The sequence below is a fragment of the Emys orbicularis genome, chromosome 2 (assembly GCF_028017835.1).
Source record: "Emys orbicularis isolate rEmyOrb1 chromosome 2, rEmyOrb1.hap1, whole genome shotgun sequence".
Taxonomy (NCBI): Eukaryota; Metazoa; Chordata; order Testudines; family Emydidae; genus Emys; species Emys orbicularis.
The window spans coordinates 137,474,405-137,495,736 of record NC_088684.1 but is presented as its reverse complement, the minus strand read 5'-3'; the positions used below and the strand labels follow the sequence as shown (position 1 = coordinate 137,495,736).

General features: G+C 42.6%; 1 protein-coding gene across 1 annotated transcript in view; it reads left to right on the top strand.

Moving 5' to 3' along the window:
- The window catches only part of EBF2 (EBF transcription factor 2), a 162,705-nt gene that overhangs the window by 127,404 nt on the left and 13,969 nt on the right, over window positions 1–21,332 (top strand). The window contains exons 7-10 of the mRNA XM_065398351.1: window positions 316–397; window positions 14,577–14,694; window positions 16,409–16,539; window positions 17,167–17,293. Coding sequence (XP_065254423.1) covers window positions 316–397; window positions 14,577–14,694; window positions 16,409–16,539; window positions 17,167–17,293 — 458 coding nt within the window. The remainder of the gene's footprint in view (window positions 1–315; window positions 398–14,576; window positions 14,695–16,408; window positions 16,540–17,166; window positions 17,294–21,332) is intronic.

Here is a 21,332-nt window from a genome sequence, read left to right as displayed (position 1 = left end):
AAAAAATAGAATGCCGGATTCTTAGCGGGTATGAACTGGTGTAGCTGTATGGAGCTAGGCTGACTTACATCAACTAAGGACCTTGCCCAAAGAGGATATTTAATTTCCTATTTCATTTATAATCATATTAGATGGTACTTATAAGTAACAAATTTCAGAGAGAAATGTGATTTATTTTTAAGTTTTTCAGACAGTCCGTTTATATACCCTCATGTACATCGCTATGATGCACACTTGCATCAATGCAAAGCAGGTAAATAATACTAGATGTTAGTTTCTTCTTAATAGAAGTGACCCAGTCCTTTCTCTTTGCAGATTCTTCTTGAAATTTTTCCTCAAGTGCAATCAGAATTGTTTGAAAACAGCAGGGAACCCCAGAGACATGAGACGTTTCCAGGTAAGTGTTAGGAGACTTGACATTAAGTAAGTTGTCTGCTTTCCTTTCTTTTCCTTTTTTTTCACCTATATTGTTCATAATAAACAAGGTGACAGTAAATGATAAACTGCTTCAGATATTGTTAAAGATTTTCTTCATTTGCTGCATTTAAACCTTTTTTTCTTCAAACCCCCCCCGCCCCTGAATCCCCAAGGGGGGGCAATGTACTGTACCAACCAGTGGTGGATATTTGATTTGACACCCTCGGGCAAAGCACTCACACCCACAGCAGGGATCATGTTTGTGATACTTAGATGCCTCAGAATTTTTCAAAGTCGCTCTGTACATGGTACACAAGCATCCCTCCCTTCTATTCCCCACTCTCCCCTGCTTTTTAACTCTTGCATACCCTCCCTTTCAGCCTCTTTGAAAACAGCAGCCAAAATAGTCGTGGTCACTTTAAGATCTCGCCCAGCAAAGCAACAAGACCCATGGGACAATGGCCCAGCTGCTTTGCAGAGAAATCTGCCACTGGTTTCATCATAGCTGTCGCTGATGTATTGAGAATACCAGCTAATAAAAACACAGAGGGAGGTGAAGTGTGTCAGGTTGCAAACACTGGTGAGGAGAAAGGCAGATACAGTCTCTCCTCTCTCACCCCTAATCTTTTAAGCAACTAGATTTAATAAATAAATATCGCACCTGTAATTCATCCCTCGCACAAATTATAACCATTTCTAATGCTGCCTGGAAGCACTGCAGAGCACTCTCTTTGGTTAGAAAAGTGACATTCTAGAGGTCACCGTAGTAGAGGACCATGTACAGAGAGACAGTGTGGTCTAGTGTCTAGGTTACTGAATTACAAGTCAGGAGATCTAGGTTCTGTCCCTGACTCTGCCACTGACACTCTGTGCGACTCTGAGCAAGTCATTCCACGTCTCTGTGCCTCAGATTTTCCACCTGTTATATGGGGATAATTTCTACTCTGCCACAGACTTCCTGTGAAGCCCTTTGAGCAAATCATGCCACCGCTCTGTGCCTCAGTTTCCCCATTTGTAAAATGGGGATCATATTTCATGGGAGTTTTGTGAGGCCTAGTTCATTAACTTTGGTATCTAGATATTGCAGTGATGGACATAAGAGAAATGCATAGAAAGCCAATACAGCTAGGGGAGAATGAGCAGGATTCTACTCTCTCATGTATCAGCAACAAAATTCTCAGCCAAGCTGCTCTACTGCAGAGACAGCATGGTCTAGTTGGGAAAGGCCACAATGTCTGGAAGAATAAGGATGGGACTGCAAGACCTGCACTCATGTGTTAGACTCCTAGCTCTGTATTTGAGTTGCTGTGTGGCCTCAGCCAGGTCCCAATAACGGTTCGGTGCCTCAGTTTCCCCATCTATAAAATATAAATTAAACATGCCTACTTACAAGATACATTGTAAGGATCGGTTACTGGGTTCTATCCTGCAGTTCTTACTCACATGAATAATTCTACTGATGTTGGGGGGGGACTACTTGTGTGAGTAAGGGCTGTAGGACTGGACACTCGGTGTTTGTAAAGTGCTTTCAAGATGAAGGGGCAGGTTGAAAAAAGAATGGGAACTGCTAGTTAGGTGCCCAAAATGAGAGCCACATGAGCACTAAATATTTCTGTATACAACGGCCATCATCATTAAAGACTCTTCTTGCACTGAAAGTTATTGCTAGGGCTGGTCGAAAATTTTTCATCAAAATGGTTTTTTGGACAGAAAATGGCTCTGTTTGACAAAATAGAAATGTTCCCAAAAAGGATCGCTGTCAAAAATGGTCAGATTTCCACTGAAAACTGAACGTTCTGATTGCTGAAAACAAACACAACAAAAGTTTTCAATTTGCAAAGCTCAAAAATGTCAGAGAAAAATGTCAAGACCAAAACAAAAAAACCTGTTCATTTTTGTTGAATTTTTAGTGGGGAAAAATAGTTATTTATAAATAGTAACTAGACCAATTCTATTTACCATTCAAGGGGTTCAGATACTCCATAGTTATCTCCTAGTCTAAGTTTAGGGAATGCTGATGATATCTTGGATACAACACTCTGTTAACTGTCAGCGAATAAACCTTGACTTTTTAATAGCCACCCCCATCAGCAAAGGAGCATAGATTGTTATTTTGATCCCAGATGTTGCCTGCCAAGATTTGAGAAAAAATCTGAAACAGGAAGAAAAATCATCTTATGACTCGTAAATGGGAGCCAGCAAGTTCGGAGACTGATCAAGAGAGAATGATGAAATGAAGTGTAGTGAAATGAAACTGTTAGAGACTGTCTTTTTGTTCTGTGTTTCTACAGTGCTTAGAACAATGGGATGGTCCTGGTCAGTGACTGGGGCTACTAGACACTATTGCAATAAATAAATAAATAAATAAATAATAGTATTGGTTAGAGGCTGCCCCAGAGCCAAACTCTGGATCCAAGAACACCTGAACTTTAGATCTAGTTTAAATCTAGTTTCCATTATTTACCCCGTCTCTACAGTAGGTGAAACCGAACCCCTGGGTTCGGACCATGCCCTAAACTGTGGAAGAGTTTGGATCTGGATCCAAATTTTCTAGCTGAGGTCAATCTTTAGCCATCAGTCTTACTCCCAGTTTGATTCTCTTGACTCTGATCCCAAGGTGGTGATGTTATGGAGCCTGAATGAATTTAAATTTCCAGTTGAACATGGAACAAGGAGGCTGAAATCGGCCTTAGTCATTCATGAGGTTACCAATGGAATGCCTTGAGCCCATCCGCCTGGCATGCCTCTCACACATGCCTCTCCATTGCTTTGAACTTTGTACCAAAATCAGCAGCTTATTGGAGAAGAAAATGAGCTGGGATAAACTCTTTCTCCTTCTGGGTTTTCTACCTTCCTGCACGCCAAGCCTGAAAATTGGAGCCAAATGAAATTCTCTGGTTTTGTTCCACAGAGCTTATTTAAACTCCCTCTGGTCTCTAGCCCACATGGGTTTATATCCTCGGAGTTTCACTTCGACCTTGAGGGTCAAACCCAAAACCTCATCAAGAGACTCAGTCACTGCCCCTAGGTTTCTCTACTTCTGTGTCAAAATCATGATGCTAGCCTGACTCTGATCCAAAATAATAAAGCTGCTCCTACTGCAATGGCAAAATCTTGTTTATTTCAGTGAGAGCAGGATCTTAGTCCAGGTTTGCTCAGAACAGTGTATCTAGGTTCACGAACTTTCAGGTGAGCTAGGGCTTAGTTCCCAATTTGTAACAGAGCCTGAAATTTAGGTGAGTTGAAGGACAAGGGAAATTTTGTAAATAGCCCAGTCCCATTGTGAATAAGTTCCATGCAGATTTCAGTTAGGTAAAGATAGAAAATGAATATGGGCAGTGATTTTCTTAAGAGCAGAGCAGTGCAGTGGGTAGGGTGCAAAGAGCATTTGGATGGGAATTCTCATCTTCTAGCTCCACCTCGTTCTTTTCTCGTTTTAATTTGTGCAAACACCTGTTTTATCTGCCTGGGCGTCAGACAGACACTGCCGGCACGCCCACGTGGTGTCAAAAGTTTAAACATGTGAGTCATCCCAAAATATTGGTTGTGCTCTCTCACTCCGAACACTTCGGTAAGCTTGACATCAACAAAGGTAATGAATGTGACAGGTTTTTTTTATGAGGTTAGAAGAGACAGCTGTCAATCCTAGAAATGCGAGCCCATCATAACTGTGTAAAGCAGAGTCTGACTTCTAGGCAAAAATAGGAAACACAGGGCTATTTGATTGATTTTTCCTGATTTAATTCATTAGGTTTTATTTGTGGACCAGATCTAAAGAATTTCAGTGGGTTTCCTTAATAAATTCTTAGTAGAGCTGTTGAGGATTATTAAAGCGCTAGTCCTGTGAAAACTTACACAGGTGCTTAACTTTACTCACATAAGTAGATTGACTTCAGCAGTGTCACTCATGTAATACACCGTGCATGAATATTTGCTGGATGGGAACTTTATTTATTTACTTCTATTGTGGTAGCACCTACTGGCCCCCGACACAGGGATTGGAGACCCATTTTACTAAACACTGTAAAAACACAACACAAACAGTCCCCTACCCTACACTGACGTGGTTATGATTTGACCTGGTTTCATCACTTGAAATTGAGTTGGTTTCACCCAAAGAGTCGTCTTATGAATTTTGGGTGCATTAAAAAGCATGAAGCACACTCAAGCTTTGCTGTTCACACATAACATGCATGATGTAGATTGAAGTTGCACTGTACGATATGTTTTACTTAATTCTTCAAGCCCAAGAGGCTGGGTTACTCATAACTTGGAAGAGTCTCAAGGTAATGGTTATGATTAGAGATGAATGTGAACCACAGAGTTTGGGCTTTAATTGGATCACAACCAAAGCTTAAGGGTGCTGGGATCCAGAGCGTCGGCTCCAGCTTATTTATAGGAATGGTATAAGTCTTAGCTATACTGTTCTGCTACGAGAGACTTTAAAAAAAAAAAAAAAAAAAAAAAAAAAGGAAAAGTTCATTTCATTTATATCACACCTGTTTAAAAAAATAGAAAAACAAACCGGTTAAATTAACACTGAATTGTAAATTTAATGCATCTCCAGATGCCTACGGAGTGTAGGGTTGTTGGGTTTTTTTTTTGGGGGGGGGGGGGGGGGAGGGTTGCTTTTTTGTTTCTTGTTTTTTTAAGAGTAGTTCTTCAGTTTTGAGAGCAACACCAGATGGTTTGTGATCTCATCAACTGTTTGAAATGTGCTTTGCTACTGAGCAGGAGCTTCAAAGACACAATGAAAATCACTTAACTTCTGGCCTTTTTGACCAATCCTGGAGTCAATTTTCTACTGTGGGGAGAAACCCTCTATTTCAAAAGTGAAATGGTTTGCGATTATTTTATTTTAAATTATTTCCAACACGCGCACATCTTTCGTACATGCAACCTAATGGCTAGAGCAGGAGATGGAAACCAGGACTCCTGGGTTCAGTTTCTGACTCTGCCCTTGACTCGTGTTTTGACCTTGAGCAAGTCAGAACATCTAGTATGCTCTTTTATTCATATGCAAATTGAGTGTAATTATCTTTCATGGGGATGTTGTGAGGTTTAATTAATGTTTGTAAAGTGCTTGGAAATACTTGGCTGAGGCTTTAGAAGTGACATGCACTATATTTACAAAACCAGAATTCTGGAGTGGGGAGGAATCTGATTGTGGGAAATGCTTAGATTCTGTGTGTGCGTGTATGTGTGCGAGAGAGAGAGAGAGAGGCCTCTTGGCTAACGTACCAGGGATTAGACTGGGGACTTGGAGAACTAAAAGGATAAATTGCTACATCTTACACAAAAGAGCCAAGACTCTGTAAGTGGGGTTGTAACAGATTCACATCCTCTGTGGATTGGGCACAGACGTGGGGATCTGTAACCACATGCTCACCAGTGGGTTGTGGCAGCAAAGGTTGAAACTCAGTGAATTGTCATAAAATACAACCCAAACTATTTTTATTATTATAACAATGATGCACTCTGTGATGCTCACTTACATCAGTTACCCTCCTCAGATGTTTGAAGTCACTTGCCATAGGTACTAAAACTCATGCAACTTTTGGGTTTGGTGAATATTTTCCCAGGTATCTAGTGGCTGTACATATATTGGTCCCACAAATTCTAGCCAACTCAACTCATCAGTACATTTATTAATGAAAATATTTGTCGTTCGAGGAGAGACCCTCATGGAGCTAGGCCAGTTTACACTTGCTGAGGATCTGACCCCGTTTTTTAATATTAGCAATTGGAGTTCACCTGAACTGGAAATCTAAGCCTTCATAATACCACCATATCCATCATCACTATATTCCCAGAGGGCAATTCCCCCAAGAACAGCATAAAAAAACATGATGAACTCCACTCTAATGAGGACTTCTCTCAGGGAACTTGATTGAAGTCCAATGATACTTAATGGTAATGACCGCTGCGTAATGGGGGACAGTAATTCTGTCAACCTGTGATGAGGCATTTCAGCTAAAATGCTTAGCTGAGATTCAGCGCTAAAGCATTAGCCTCCTGTAGACTGGGAATTCTCCTTGATCCAGGATCATCCTGATTGAGCAGATCCTAGACACCATTGTGGTTCAGAGAGTGGATGAGCAGGAAAATATTAGCTCTAACCACAGACCTGTCTACCCACTGCATTTAAAAGAAACATGGGATATACCCTTATGGGTTTTCCCGTTCTCAGTGCTCCAGAGGGAGGTAGAAAGGGGGGAAAAAACCAAGGCATATCCTTGGGGATATTCTTTCCTGACCCCAGATTGGTTGGCTCAGTTCATCCCTGAGCATGTGAGAAAAAGCTCACCTTGGCTAAGAATTAATCCACAAATTCTAACATACTAGAATCCATGGGCACGCTAGGGTCCCTGAAATGAGGTCAATGCAGATAGTCCTCTGTGCCTTCATTGTAGGATCGGGGTCTAAATGTGGAACTCCAACTAAATGTGGAAATCAATGGAAGTTTGGTGCAGAGAGAGGTTGCTGGCATTTTTCTGTTAAGCCCATCCCTAGTTCAACTATACAGCAAACACAGTATACTAAGCATCTAATCCTGAAGTCCTCATTTAAACAAAACTCCCATTGACATCAGTAAAAAGAACAGGAGTACTTGTGGCACCTTAGAGACTAACAAATTTATTTGAGCATAAGCTTTCATGGGCTACAGCCCACTTCTTCGGATGCATAGCTGTAGTGGGCTGTAGCCCACGAAAGCTTATGCTCAAATACATTTGTTAGTCTCTAAGGTGCCACAAGTACTCCTGATCTTTTTGCGGATACAGACTAACACGGCTGCTACTCTGAAATTGACATCAGTGGGAATCTTACCTGAGTGAAGACAGCAGGATGAGCCTGTGTATGTAGGTGTACATGTGTTGCTTCCACCCAGGTGGAAAATAATAATAAAAATATCCACATAGTGGTTATTCTTCTGGAAAAATTAAAATAACACGGTACTGTGACTGCACAATTAAAAGGGAAAGTACATCAGGAATTTAATATTGTTTCCAGATGTCAAGTGTCATAAAGAATGTTTTCCTCACTTGGAATGGTATCAGGGATTGGTTTTTTGTTTTTTTTAGAGATCATTTCCACAGTGATGAGATGTGTTGCATGTATGTAAATGCATGTATGCCTGATGTGTATGCATGAATATGTAAATGTGTGTGTTTAGGGATACAAAAGCAATATGTATTGTCCATGTACAACACTGTGTGTATTTATATGCATATATATAATTTGGGGTGGAGCATATTTGTGTGTGTGTGTGCAGAGACAGATATAGTGTGTATATGATGGAGAAATTGCTTTGCTTCTGCCTTACATTTTCATCAGAGGATCTTGAAGCATTTACAATTCCTAACAACACATCTTCAGGATAGGTAAGGAATCCTCCTTCCTCGCCACCCCCGCGGACATTGAAATATGCACCCTGCTGACAAAGAGACTCAATTAGCAAGGATTCTCCATTGCGAATGTCCAGCTGCTAGTGTCCAAGGTTTAAATCTTGAGACTTTTAATCACAGCCATCTAGACAGATTTTCACTGTCAGAAGGGGTGTGGAGGATAGGTGGCCTCTCACTCAGTTAGCCAGGTAAGGAATTGTAAATTAAAACTAGCACTTTGAATTGTGTTTGGAAGCAAAAGGGAGCCCAGTGCAGCCTATAGAGCCCAGGTTTAATGCGTCAAACATGGATAGCACTTCTGTTCTCTGCGGTAGTTGAAGCCTTAGCTTGGTCTTCAAGCAGAGTGCATTACAGTAATGCAGCTGGGAAATGAGCAGACCACAGGGATGTAGTGAAAAAACAGTTACTCGCCTTCTCATAATTCTTGTTCTTCGAGATGTGTTGTTCATGTCCATTCCAATCAGGGGTGTGCGCGCACACATGCACAGTAGCCGGAAGATTTTTCCCCTAGCAGCGTCCGTCGGGTCGGCCTGGGCACCCCCTGGAGTCGCGCCTTCATAGCCTCCAATAAAGGGCCCTGCCCACCCACCAGCCCCTCAGTGCCTTCTTGCCGGCTACTCCGACAGAGGGGTAGAAGGGTGGGTATTGTTCATGTCCATTCCAACACATCTGGAAGAACAACGATTACGAGAAGGTGAGTAACCGTTTTTTCTTCTTCGAGTGCTTGTTCATGTCAATTCCAGTCAGGTCACTCATGAGCCCAAGTTCAGGTGGTGGGGTCGGAGTTGTCCACTGATTGGAGCACTGCTCGCCCAAAAGCCGCATCATCTCTGGCCTGCTGGGTAATCGCATAGTGCGTGGCGAAAGTATGGATGGAGGACCACATCGCCGCCCTGCAGATTTTCTGAGTGGGAACCCGCGCCAGGAACGCTGTTGATGAAGCCTGCGCCCTGGTGGAGTGCACAGTGATTGGAGGTGCAGGGACACCTGCCAGGTTATAGCACTCCTGAATGCAGGATGCTATCCATGACAAGATGCCTTGTGATGACACAGGCTGACCTTTCATTCTGTCCACCACTGACACAAATAACTGGACCAGTTTTCTGAATGGTTTCGTTCTCTTGATGTAAAAGGCCAGCGCCCAGCGGACATCTAGAGAGTGGAGTCTCTGCTCCCCGCAGCTGGAATGCGGCTTAGGGTAGAATAGCAGGAGAAAGATGTCCTGGTTAATGTGAAACTGTGGCACAACCTTCAGTAGGAAAGGAGGGTGAGGTCTGAGCTGAACCTTGTCCTTATAGAACACAGTGTAATGGGGCTCTGAGGTTAGGGCCCTGAGTTCAGACACCGAAGTTATTGCTACCAGGAACGCGACCTTGTGAGATAGGTAGGGCAGGGAGCATGACGCCAAGGTTTCAAAGGGTGGTACCATAAGTCTAGAAAGGACCAGGTTGAGGTCCCAGACTGGGACAGGCAGATGGACGTTAGGGTATAGCCTGTCGAGACCTTTTAGAAACCGGCTGACCATTGGGTTAGCAAAGACAGAGGGGCCCTCCGTGCCCGGGTGGAAGGCCGAGATGGCAGCCAAGTGAACCCTTATTGATGACATTGAAAGCCCCTGCTGCTTCAGATGGAGAAGGTAGTCCAGAATAAGCGGCACTGAGGCTAGCGTCGGGGACGAACAGCGCTGTGCCGACCATATTGAAAATCTCTTCCACTTGGCAAGGTAGGTAGCTCTTGTAGAGGGTTTCCTGCTGCCAAGGAGGACCTGTCTAACCTGGTCTGAACAGGAAAGCTCCATTGGATTCAACCACGGAGCTTCCATGCTGTGAGGTGCAGCAACCGGAGGTTCAGATGTTGGAGACGACCATGATCTTGTGTCAGAAGGTCCGAGAAGAGCAGCAGGCCGACTGGAGCTTCCAAGGACATGTCTAGGAGAGATGTGTACCAGTGCTGGCGGGGCCAGGCTGGAGCTATCAATATGACTTGATCTCGTTCCCTCCGGATCTTGAGGAGTACCTTGTGAACGAGCGGTATGGGTGGAAAGGCATACAGGAGACAACCTCCCCATGGGAGGAGGAACGCGTCCACTCTGGAGCCCAGGCAGTGGTTCTGGAAGGAGCAGAACTGCTGGCACTTCCTGTTGCGTCGCGTGGTGAATAGGTCTATCTGAGGAAAGCCCCACCTCTGGAAGATCAAAATCGCAATGTCCAGGCGAAGGGACCACTCGTGGCCATGAAAGGACCTGCTGAGGTGGTCCGCCAGCTCGTTTTGCACCCTGGGAAGGTACGACACCTGCAGGTGTACCGAATGTTCTACACAGAAGTCCCCCAGCATGAGGGCTTCCTGGCACAGGGAAGAGGAATGTGCTGCCCCGTTTGTTGATATAGAACATTGCCGTGGTGTTGTCCGTCATGACTGATACACATTGTCCCGTTAAGTGTGCCCAGAAGGTCTGGCAAGCCAGGCGCACCACTCTCAGCTCTCTGACGTTAATGTGGAGACCCAGGTCCGCCTGAGACCAGAGACCCTGAGTCCTGCGGTCTCCTAGGTGTGCTCCCCAGCCCAAGTCTGATGCGTACGTCACTAGTGAAAGAGACGGCTGTGGACTGGTGAAGGAGACCCCTGAGCATACCTCCTGAGGGTCGAGCCACCACAGGAGGGAGTCGAGGACTGGGCAAGGCAGGGTTACGATCCTGTCCTGGGCTGGTCGATACACTGATGCTAACCATGACTGGAGCTGTTGGAGTGATGACTGCCATGCACTTGGTGAAGACTCAAGGTGCTGCTGACAGGCCCAACGGAAGGACTGTAAATTGGTAATGGGTATTGTTCACCACAGACCTGAGAGTCCGAGGGGAGCAACTCCGTGAATTTAGCCATTGCCGAGCAGGTATTGTAGGAGTACCTGCTGCTGATGCCCTGCTGGTTAGATATTCGGAGTTGTAGTCCCCCAGTTGAGTACACCTTTTACCCTCTCTTTAAGAGTTCTCGGTTGGAATTCCTGATAGATCTTGCAGCGATGTTTTTGGTGACCCTCACCCAGACACCGTAAACAGGAGGTGTGGGGGTCACTTTTAGGCATGCGCTTCACGCAGTCCTGGCAAGTCTTGAAGCCCGGGGATCGCAGCATGCCCCGGTGACAAATAAGGAGGGAAGAAAAGTGGGGGAGAGGGAAGGGGGGAACCCCCCATAACTGAAACTTATAAGTGAACTAACTATGCTGTACTAACACACTAGAACTAACTATCTACAGCGAAAACCGAAAGTACTGCTAAACCACTTGCTGAAGCAAGAGCAAGGGGAAGTTCTAGCTATCGTCACTGGCAGAAGAAGGAACTGAGGGGGTGGCGGGTTCGCAGGGCCCTTTAGTGGGCGCCATGAAGGGCGACCCCGTGGACGCTGCTAGGGGAAAAATCTTCCGGCTACTGTGTATGTGTGCGCGCATACACCTGATTGGATTGGAATGAACATGAACAAGCACTCGAAGAAGCGTGCCAGGTTTCTAATGTGGCAGGGGAATAATTAACTAATATCTGAGGCCAGTAAAGAGGAACCATCCAGACTTGCAAAGCAAATCTTAAGAACTGCTGAAAACCCCACGTACAAGACCACAAACATCTCTTCATTATGCTTGCTGGAACCCAGATTCGGATCTGTGAATGTGTTGCCTTGTCCTTTTTTATTCTAACTGTTCAGGTCACTACAGTCTTCATTCTCTTCTAAAACTACAGTTTTGGGAACTGGATGACTCAAGGAACTGGGATGCAGAATCTTTTGCTTCTACGTAATCGGTTCAAATTGAGCCCAGGTCAGCCGTGACCCGAAAGGATGTTTGATGCCCTCTGTAAATAATTTGGTGTTCTCAGTCTATTTCCCAAAGGCAAGAGTCTACCAAAGCCACCACATTTGGCACCAATTGGTGATCTTAGTCGAGCAGCCATAAACTGAATGAGCATAGTGGCCAAATCTTATCCGTAGAGGTGGTCTCATCAGATCAGGAATCAGACACGTTGGCTTAGTAGTACCAGAGGTAACTTGCCTGTGCTGTGGATAAATTTGAGGACTTAAATCTCCAGGGAAGTCAGGCCAGCACCTTTCACCAGCACTCAATGCACATAAAGAAAACAAAGCTTGCCATGTTTTACGATCTTGGGAGAACAAGTGGTATTGATGGATATGCATTCAGAAGGGCATTGGCAAAAATGCCTATAAATGGTTAACAAGGTAATGGTAAGAAATGTTGACCTTGATTTGTTTAGCTAAGATGTAAAGATTTTTGAAGGTCAAAGGTGTCCTTGTGTAGTGTTTTGGAGTCTAACTGTGTCTGACCCTCTAACATTAAGCTGCTGTGGCCTGTAGTTTTGAAGAGTGAAGCAAACCAGGGGGAAAGAGAGAAGGGGGAGAGAACAGGAAATGGAGTGAGGTGTTTCAGGAAGTTGTCAGGAGTTGACTGATTGATTCCAGATGGAAAGGGTCACCCTCCATGACCCAGGAAATACTCACTGGGGGAAAGCAGTTGTTGGCTTGTGAAAGGGGAGGGCCTGGGAGCTAGAGACTATGGTGGAATGCACGTTCTGCTTCCTTTTATTCTTAAAACATTGAGTCTTAATCTTCAGTATTAAACAATTTGATTGTCCTCGCCCAGCAAGGGGGAAGTGAGTGGAGCTAAATCTGGAGCTCCACTAACTTTACCTCCATAATCTAAAACATTCTTACTCTGTAGCATAGATAAAAAAGTGAACCAGAAGAATCATAGTAAAGACAACACGAGGTCTCTTTTGCTGAATTGCAGTAATGCCAAGAGATGGGCCCAAACCAAAACCCAAGCTCCAACAACCTCCAAAACACAGAGCGAGTTCAGATCTAGCCCCAAACTGTGAGTTGGGCCCATCTCTGAGGATGGATTTATTTACTTACTCCAGGCTCCATCCTGTCTTCGCCCACCCGGTGGTGAACCTGAGAGGTGACAAAATGAAACCACACATGAGAGGGGTCTTACGGGGGTTTCAGTAATACCTGCTCACCATGAGATTTGAGGGTGCTCAGCACTTAGGAAGAATGTGACTTCTGTCCGGAAGTTATCACTCATGTTTCAGGGACCAGTAGAACATTGTGAATGGAATGTAGATCATCTATATTCTCTCACTTTATGTGTATAATGCAGATACCTATATAGTCACACACCTGTAATGTGTACGATTTTATTTGTGAGTGTGTGTGTGTGTGTGTGTGTGTGTGTGTGTGTGTGTATGTATTGTGTGTGGATATATAACATTGTCTCTGTGTGGCTGGGTATTTGTATATTTTATATATATGTGTGTGTGTGTGTATGGGATATATTTTTGATTTACATTTGGTTACAATTTAAAATCTTGTCGTAAATATTTCAGACACTGGAATGATTCAGGTCTATTCCCTCGTTGCCATAGCGTGGTCTGTGCTGGCCAGTGAAAGATTAAAATTTATTTCCATTGTTTAAGGGAAAATAATGAGGTGCATCTGACTGGGTTCAGCTCTGTCATGCGGGAAATGTTCACTTTGGAACAGAGTCTCACTCCACCCAAATGTGCAATGATGAAATCAGTTGGCACACACAAAAGCAACACATTTTGTGACAGGAATGCATGAGCAGTATTAATGTACAGTATGACAAGAGCCTTTTGGAATGAATTAACCTTGTCGTAAAAAAAGAGCGAGAGAGAGCATTCTTTAAACCAGCAAAATCCTACAGGAGGGCAGGGTTTCCCTGCTGTGTGCTGAATACAGTTTATCAACAATTAAAGCCTGAAATTCTCTTACTTAAAGCATGACAATTGCATCTGTGAAAATTCATGCACACGCTCAGGGTCAGATCCTTAACAGCTCGCTGCAAATGAGGGTAGCTCTGTTGAAGCCAATGGAGCTACGCCGATGTGGACCAGCTGAGGATCTGGGCTTCAAAGTTCTAACGAGATGCATGTTCTTCAGACTGGTTCAAATGACAGATTTTTTTTTTAATATATGTGGTTTAAAGACGCACGTATCTCTGGGTTTAATGGATTTATAGCTTAGGACATTTTGTTTTAAAGAGAGATCTCAATGAGACTCAGTAACAAATACAATTATTTCCTCTAAGAGTTTACTTGTGTCCTGTTAGAACCCAGCGAGATTGGACAAAAAGGGCAAGATTTTCAAAATCCGTGATTTTGAGAGCCACAATTTTTGGGTGCCCAACCTGAGACACCCTTAAATGGGCCTGATTTGCACAAAATACTGAGTGCCCACCTTCTGAAAACCAGGCCCTTCTACCCCTTGCAGCTAATGGAAGTTTCTGTTTATCTCAGTGGATAGAAACCTATGTTTTAGGAGCAGATGGTTGTAAGTTTGATTTCCTATGATGCACGTGTGTGTAGGATAGCAGATGGCTGTGCTTCTATATATACATAGCAGAGGGCACATTATTCTGGTGCTCTGCAGTCTGCCCTCATTGTCTGTACATACAGACCTCTATGCTACAATGCATCACAGAAAACTAAACTTAGGATAGTCTCGTCGCTGGTTCATTATGTCATGTATATTGAGGATAGCATATGGGCCTTCGGATGCCATGTTAAATGGAATGAAGGCACAGGGTAGACGCTGAAATTTTTTTTTCCCCTAGTGGGAAATAAACGATTATATTTTCCAAATAGAACAGGATTTTAATTCAATATAATAATAAATACATCAAAAGCTGAATACTGAAACAAGTAATTTACCTGCCTTTTTTCCTAGGTTGTGTTATCAACAACAGTGAATGTTGATGGACATGTATTGGCAGTGTCTGACAACATGTTTGTTCATAACAACTCTAAACATGGACGGAGAGCGAGGAGACTTGACCCCTCAGAAGGTATGGAACTTTGTCTGGAATACGGTACACCAATGAAAACAAACACACGCACTCTGCACTTGAATTTTTGTTTGTTTCGGTGGGCGTGGAGAGAGCTGCAGAACCTCAGGGGCTTTAGAGAAGGAAGATGAACCAAAGAAAGGCTCCCCAGCATGCAGAATTGGATCCTTCTACATCTAAGAGAGAGACTCCCCCCGTCTATTAATTAGTTAGCTTGTACAGGGCTGGGAAGATGGAAAAACTCAGTAAAAGCGTTAACAATTAGCTAAGAATTTCAGACTTACTGCTTAGCTGGCCTAGACTTGATTTCAGGCAAATTAAGCAACATGACATCTTACTTAAACAGAAACATTACAGTGCAAGATGTGTATGAAAAAGTGTCAGTGGTTCCCTTAAACAAACTGCGCAAAGCATAACAATGCGCAGAAGGAAACTGACACTAATTGATTTTAGTTTGTTTGGCTAAGCAGGAATTGCCGTCGTCCATGGGACAGTTCTTGGGGTATATTAAAGCAATTACCAATACCTGTATCTGTTAAGCTTCAAAGTGGGTAAACCCCCCCTCTCTCTGTCCCTGCCTCTCTCACAAACTCCACTTCTTCAATATAGGCACCACTTAAAATAACTTAAAAATCATATCTATGTCTCTTCCCCCCCTTCTCCAATCTCCCTGAAGCCTGTGAAAGTGAGAAGAGTTTGTGATGTTAGTAGAAGAGACAAGCAAGGCTATTATTTCATTACACTGTTTTGTTGCCCCCCCTTCTTAAATGTGCCCTGTATCAACCTAAAGAAGAATTAATGAACTGGAAGAAAATGATTGAATCAGTAAAGAATTCGGAGCAGTGTTAATTCCCCCCCAGCGGGCAGTGAAATGGTAGAAGGAAAATCCCAGGATTCCAAGCCTAGGAAGCCATCCAGTTTTTCCTTGACTGATTGGATGTGATTGACTGGCTGTTCAAAGGAGTCTCATGTTTTTGGAGCCCTGCCAAAGTTCCCCTCCACCTCTGACCCTGTCAACATTGGGAATGGAGTGATGGATTGACTTTGGTTATGGCCTGGAAACCATATTGGGTTCCTGATGGGATGTATAGTCCAGAGGCCTTGAACATATGGAAAAGAGCAGAAAAAAAAATCTATTCCATAAAGTCACAAAAATTATTAGAAATTGTCTCTTGATAGGTACTGGAGGAAACACAAGATATCCCATTGATAAACACAGTAAATTGTAACACATCCCTCCTACAGCCTGCTTTTTTTGCTCTTGTGTGATCGTATGCTAATAAGTGTTTTTAAAACAGCCTCTGCACAATCACTTAAGTGTTTCACTTTTGCACCCACTACTACAGTTGGCCTATTAGGCTTTAATGACACAATGTTAAGTGCCGGTAATGAATAGGTGAGTAATGAACACTAGCAAGGCAGAGAACAAAATTATTTTATTTTATTTTTGGTTCCTTGGAATGGTAAGCAGCCTTGGTGGGTGAACGAATTAAGGGCTGTGGTGGCACTGGGGGATACAAGCCAGCAATACAGCTGCAGCAGTGCAAACCCCCTAGAGCGATAAGCCATGATTTGCACCAGTGCAATTTGTGCAAATATCAGTGTTGCCTATCCAGTCACGGGGTTTAACTGGCCCCGACCTACCCGAAAACCTAGCCTCCAAGACCAGTTGCAAGAAAACTAACCTACCACTTTTATCCCTTTTTTTGTTTAGCCACACCATGCATCAAAGCTATTAGCCCAAGTGAAGGCTGGACTACAGGGGGCGCAATGGTGATCATTATAGGAGACAATTTCTTCGATGGGCTACAAGTGGTATTTGGGACCATGCTTGTATGGAGTGAGGTAGGCAAAAGTAACTTGCTATTGCATAGCCGAAGCTAGATATTGCTGGTATAGAGAAGGTCGATGGGGAACAACTATTCGCTCATTCTCATCATAATACAAGAACAAGGGGACGGTCCATAACATTGAAAGACTATATTACTTTAAAACTGAGGAAAGGAAATGCTTTTTTGGCCAGTGCTTGGTTAGTCCGTGGAATATTTTGCCACATTATATCATTGTGTCCATGAACTTTTAGTGGGATTCTAAAAAGGACTGGATGTTTATATGGATAAGAAGAATATCCAAAGTTACAGGGAGGATTAAAAGAAAAGGCCAGGAGTTTGGGAAAGGAAACAAACCTTCAAGTTTCAGGGCATAAATCAACAATTAATTAATGGGGGACAGGAAGAAACTTTCCCTGTAGTATCCCTGCAGGATTTCTTGTACCTTCTTCTGAAGCAGCTGGTGCTTCGCATGATTGGATACAAGATGCTGGAGTAGATGGACCACTGGTCTGATCCAATCTGGCAATTCCTAGGAAGGAGTAAACAGTTTCATTTGCTTGAGAAACACAACCAGGGGCCAGTGGGGAAAAACGCAAACATCCCATACATGACATGCTTCTCTCTTGTTGTTATTTCCCAGCTGATCACACCTCACGCTATTCGAGTCCAGACCCCCCCTCGTCACATTCCTGGTGTAGTCGAAGTCACACTTTCGTATAAATCCAAACAGTTCTGCAAAGGAGCCCCGGGCAGGTTTATTTACACCGGTAGGTGAACGTGATTTACTGTGGAGGGCTGGAACACGAATGTCTCTTCCTCTCAGTAATATCGATTACTCTTTTTTAAATACTTGCCACATGCCATTTGAAAACTGTTCTGCTATTTGAAGTATTTGGAAGTGTAAGGAGATAAAACCTCTACGCAATGAGGAAGCTAAGGGAATATTACTCCACATGTTAATATATTTTGCAGATTAAAGCTCCTGCTGATACTGTATGGCTCTCTCTCTAGATATATTAAGTGTACAGTAACTTGATAGCATTGCTCTGCATACTAGAAGATGTTTTATTTATAACAGTATTTATTTTACATTTCTCTCTCACTGGGGGTAACCTCTCGTTTTCAGGATGGCCCCCAGGGATAGGCAGAATGTCTTATGTCTAAAGAAGCCAATGAGCTGAGTGCAAAATAAATCTTGATGGCTTTTTTATTTTTAAATGGATATTGTCAACTTGTTTAGTGCCCCACATTTACCTCTGCCAGCAGGAGAATAATTATATTTATATATATATATATATATATATATACAGAGAGAGAGAGAGAGATCTATAGCTCTAGAAAGAGAAACCAGTGCAACTAAAGAAGAATCTTCATTTGTTGTCAGTATACACAATAAAGTTTTATCTCCTAATACATGTGGATGGAAAATGGGAGCATGTTTTAGAGGATTGATTTATATATATATATATATATATATATATATATATATATATATATAACTAATAGCTTCTTAGTAGTCATATTTTATTTAGGTGGCTGAGAATTTAAGCAATGATTTTTGTTTTAAAAAACCTATTACTATTAGCTCTGGTAAATATTTCTAGAATACCAAATTTCGGACACATTTTGCAGCAAAAAAATTCAATTCTCAACCTGAAACCCCCCAGAAATTTTTCATTAATAATTTTGCAGTTTTTTTGACTACCTGGAGAGCCAATCAAAATGTTTCCAAAACGGGAAAATTTTCAATGAAATGTTGATATTTTTATAAATTTGCAAAATGTATAATTTTTTAAAAAGCAATAATTCTCATTTTAATTGTTAATGTGTTTTTAGAAGCTTTCATGATTATTATTACTTAAGAATGTATTTATTCATTTGTATTATAGTAGCAGGTAGGAAATCCAATCTAGGACCAGGGTCCTGTTATGCTAGGTGCTGTGCAGACAAATAAAACAATCCTTGACCCAGTGAGTTTACACTGTAGGGCCCTGATCCAAAGCCCGCTGAAGTCAATGGAAAGACTTCTAGTGATGTCAGTGGACTTTGGGCTGGGCCCCAGATGATTAGGGCCTGAAACTGATCTTGCCCCAGAATAACCTCACTAAAGCGCAAGGAGCTGCTCTGGATTTATACCTGTGTTTGTGAGGTAAGACTTTAGCCATAATTTTTTGTAAGCAAATTCCTTTTAAAGAGACAGCTTTGATTTGTGGCCCTCAATATATTGAGCACAGCTTCTTTAACTAGCAGATAACTAACTGAAACGCAAGTGACTGTGATCTCAAATCTGCATGAAAACGTAATTGTATTGTACAGAAACAAGACTGAAAAAACCCATAAGGGACCCAGTCCTAGCAGGCTTATGCAAATGAGCTTTCTCATTGATTTCGCTTACTAACGGGCTGCAGGACCAGGGTTGGGTCTGGTATGAAATTTACCAGGGGGAGGGTCTGTTAATTCTTGAGCATATCGTGAGTCAGCGACTGAAAATTTAGGTTCTTCTGTGGCACTTCTTACTTATTTAGGCCCTGATCCTGCAAAGATATAAGTGCATGCAATGGACTTGGCCTGCTCACATGCTTCTGTGCAGGATCAGGGCCTTAATGATGGAGAAACGCATAAAACAATGTATTTCTATTATGGGGAAATTATTCCTCTTTTTGTAGGTCTGTGTTTTACGTGCAGGGCTTATCTGTGCCATTTATAGAGGGTTGAAGTAAAAATGTAGTGCTGCTCTCTGACATGTTAATTAGTGTATTTCCACCAAAGAGGACATGAAGATGTACATGACAAATAGCAGAAGAGAGAGAGAGAGAGGATAATATAATCTGCCTATTTTGCTCTTGTTATCAGTGTGGAGATATCTGTTTAGATTCACTGAGGAGCGAGTGGGTGCTTACTGCCATATGTTACAAAAAAGCATGTTAGCAGAAGATGCAGAGGTACATAAGCTGGTGTAAAATTAGACAACTTTTCAATCTATCTATCCAAGGACTTGTAGTTCTCCCATCATGTTAGGCAAAATGATAAACACAGCTATTAAGTATAGTGTAATCAATTCCCCCAGGTCATTGTTGCTGATAATAGCAGCAAAAACAACTTCCAAGCTATGAAAATAACATGTTTATTTTTCTCTCTCCACGGCTGTGATATCATGAGTCTGTTTTGACCGTGCTATGAAGAAACACAAAGGTTTTTTTAAAAAAAATTCTATAGCTCTTTTTGTGTCCATAGTGCTTTACAAACTTTACCTACTGCACCAGTAAAATGCAGCCACTTCTTGAGTGGAGGATGGCAGCCAACGGGCACATACAACAATGGTGAGGGAAGGGAAATATAGCAAAGCACAGGAAAGCCTCTCTTGTGGAGAGTAAAACAGCTAAAAATGTCTTAAATACTTCCTTGATGGGTTCTTTATAAGCATTGGCTGTAGTTGCTCAAATTTATGTCAGGGGGGAGGTGGTCTGTGTGGTGGCAGATGGGAGGAAAGGTTGGTCCTTTCTATTAAATTGTGTCCACACTATGAAAAAGTGGAGAACCCTTTCTTTAAAGAAATACTCTTTACGTTCAACCTCCATCAGGCAATATTCCTAAGAGAAACATAGCCCTTAACACCATTTCCAGAAGATCAAAGAGTCAGAGACACCTCCTCTTATTAGTATTATTATTTGTATTATGTAAAGGCCCAAATAGAATCAGAATCCCATTGTGCTAGGTCCTTAGCCCAGATTTTTAAGGATATGTAGGTACCTGACCCCTTGATTTCAAGAGGAGCTGGGTGTCTAAATGCTTTTAAAACTCTGGGCCTTAATGTTTATAAAGTGCTGTGAGATCCTCAGGTGAAAGGTGCTAACTAAGGGTCATGTGGTGTTAGAAGCACTGAATAGTTGGCTAAAGGCAGATCACGGGCATAATTAGATATTTAGTCCTGCCACGAATGCAGGGAATTGGACTAGATGACTTCTCGAGATCCTTCCAGTTCTATGATTCTATTACTATTATTATTATTTATACTTTCATACTACACGCAAACCTAGAGGACCCCAACTAAGCTCAGGGTTTCATTGTACCAGGCACTGTACAGAGACAAAGTAAGTGACAGGCTGTACCCTGAAGAGTTTGCAGTCGAAACAGATGAAAGGAAGTGTTATTACTCCGATTTTACAGCTGGGGAATTGGGACAGAGAGAGATTAAGCAATTTGCCCGGGTCACCCAGGGAGTCTGTGGCAAGTCTGGGAATTGAGCCCAGGTGTCTTGAGTCCCAGCCCAGAGTTTTAACCACAAGATCATCCAGATCTATTATAAAAAGCTGGAGATGGAACAGAAATGATTTTGGTAGTTTGAAGTCCACGATTCCCCGTGATTTGAGTAAAGCTTTCAATATTTAATATACAATCAAATAGGAATGTTCAACCTGATGAAGCTTTAGCTTTTTATAAAAGAGCAGCATTGACAAGTTGAAGAAGAGAGTGATATAAACTGTTAAGTATAAGAATCAGAGAGAAATTTCAAGGGTAAGTCTGAATGCCACAGTGATGCTGTTACAGGAGTGCATATGCTCCCTGTAATGTGTATTCAGAATAGGCTATGAGGAAAGTGCGCTGTGCCAGCAATGCTGCAGTTGAGGTTCTGTCAGCATCCCCACTCTTAAGTGCTATCACTCAGGGTGCTGCAAGTCAGCCATCACATTCCTCTCATCGCCAGAATTTGATGTGTGGCCTTTTCCATAAGGATCCCATTATGGAAAACGCGTACAGAATTTAGAGGTCTATGGAAAAGTCTTGAAAAATGGATTGACATTGCTA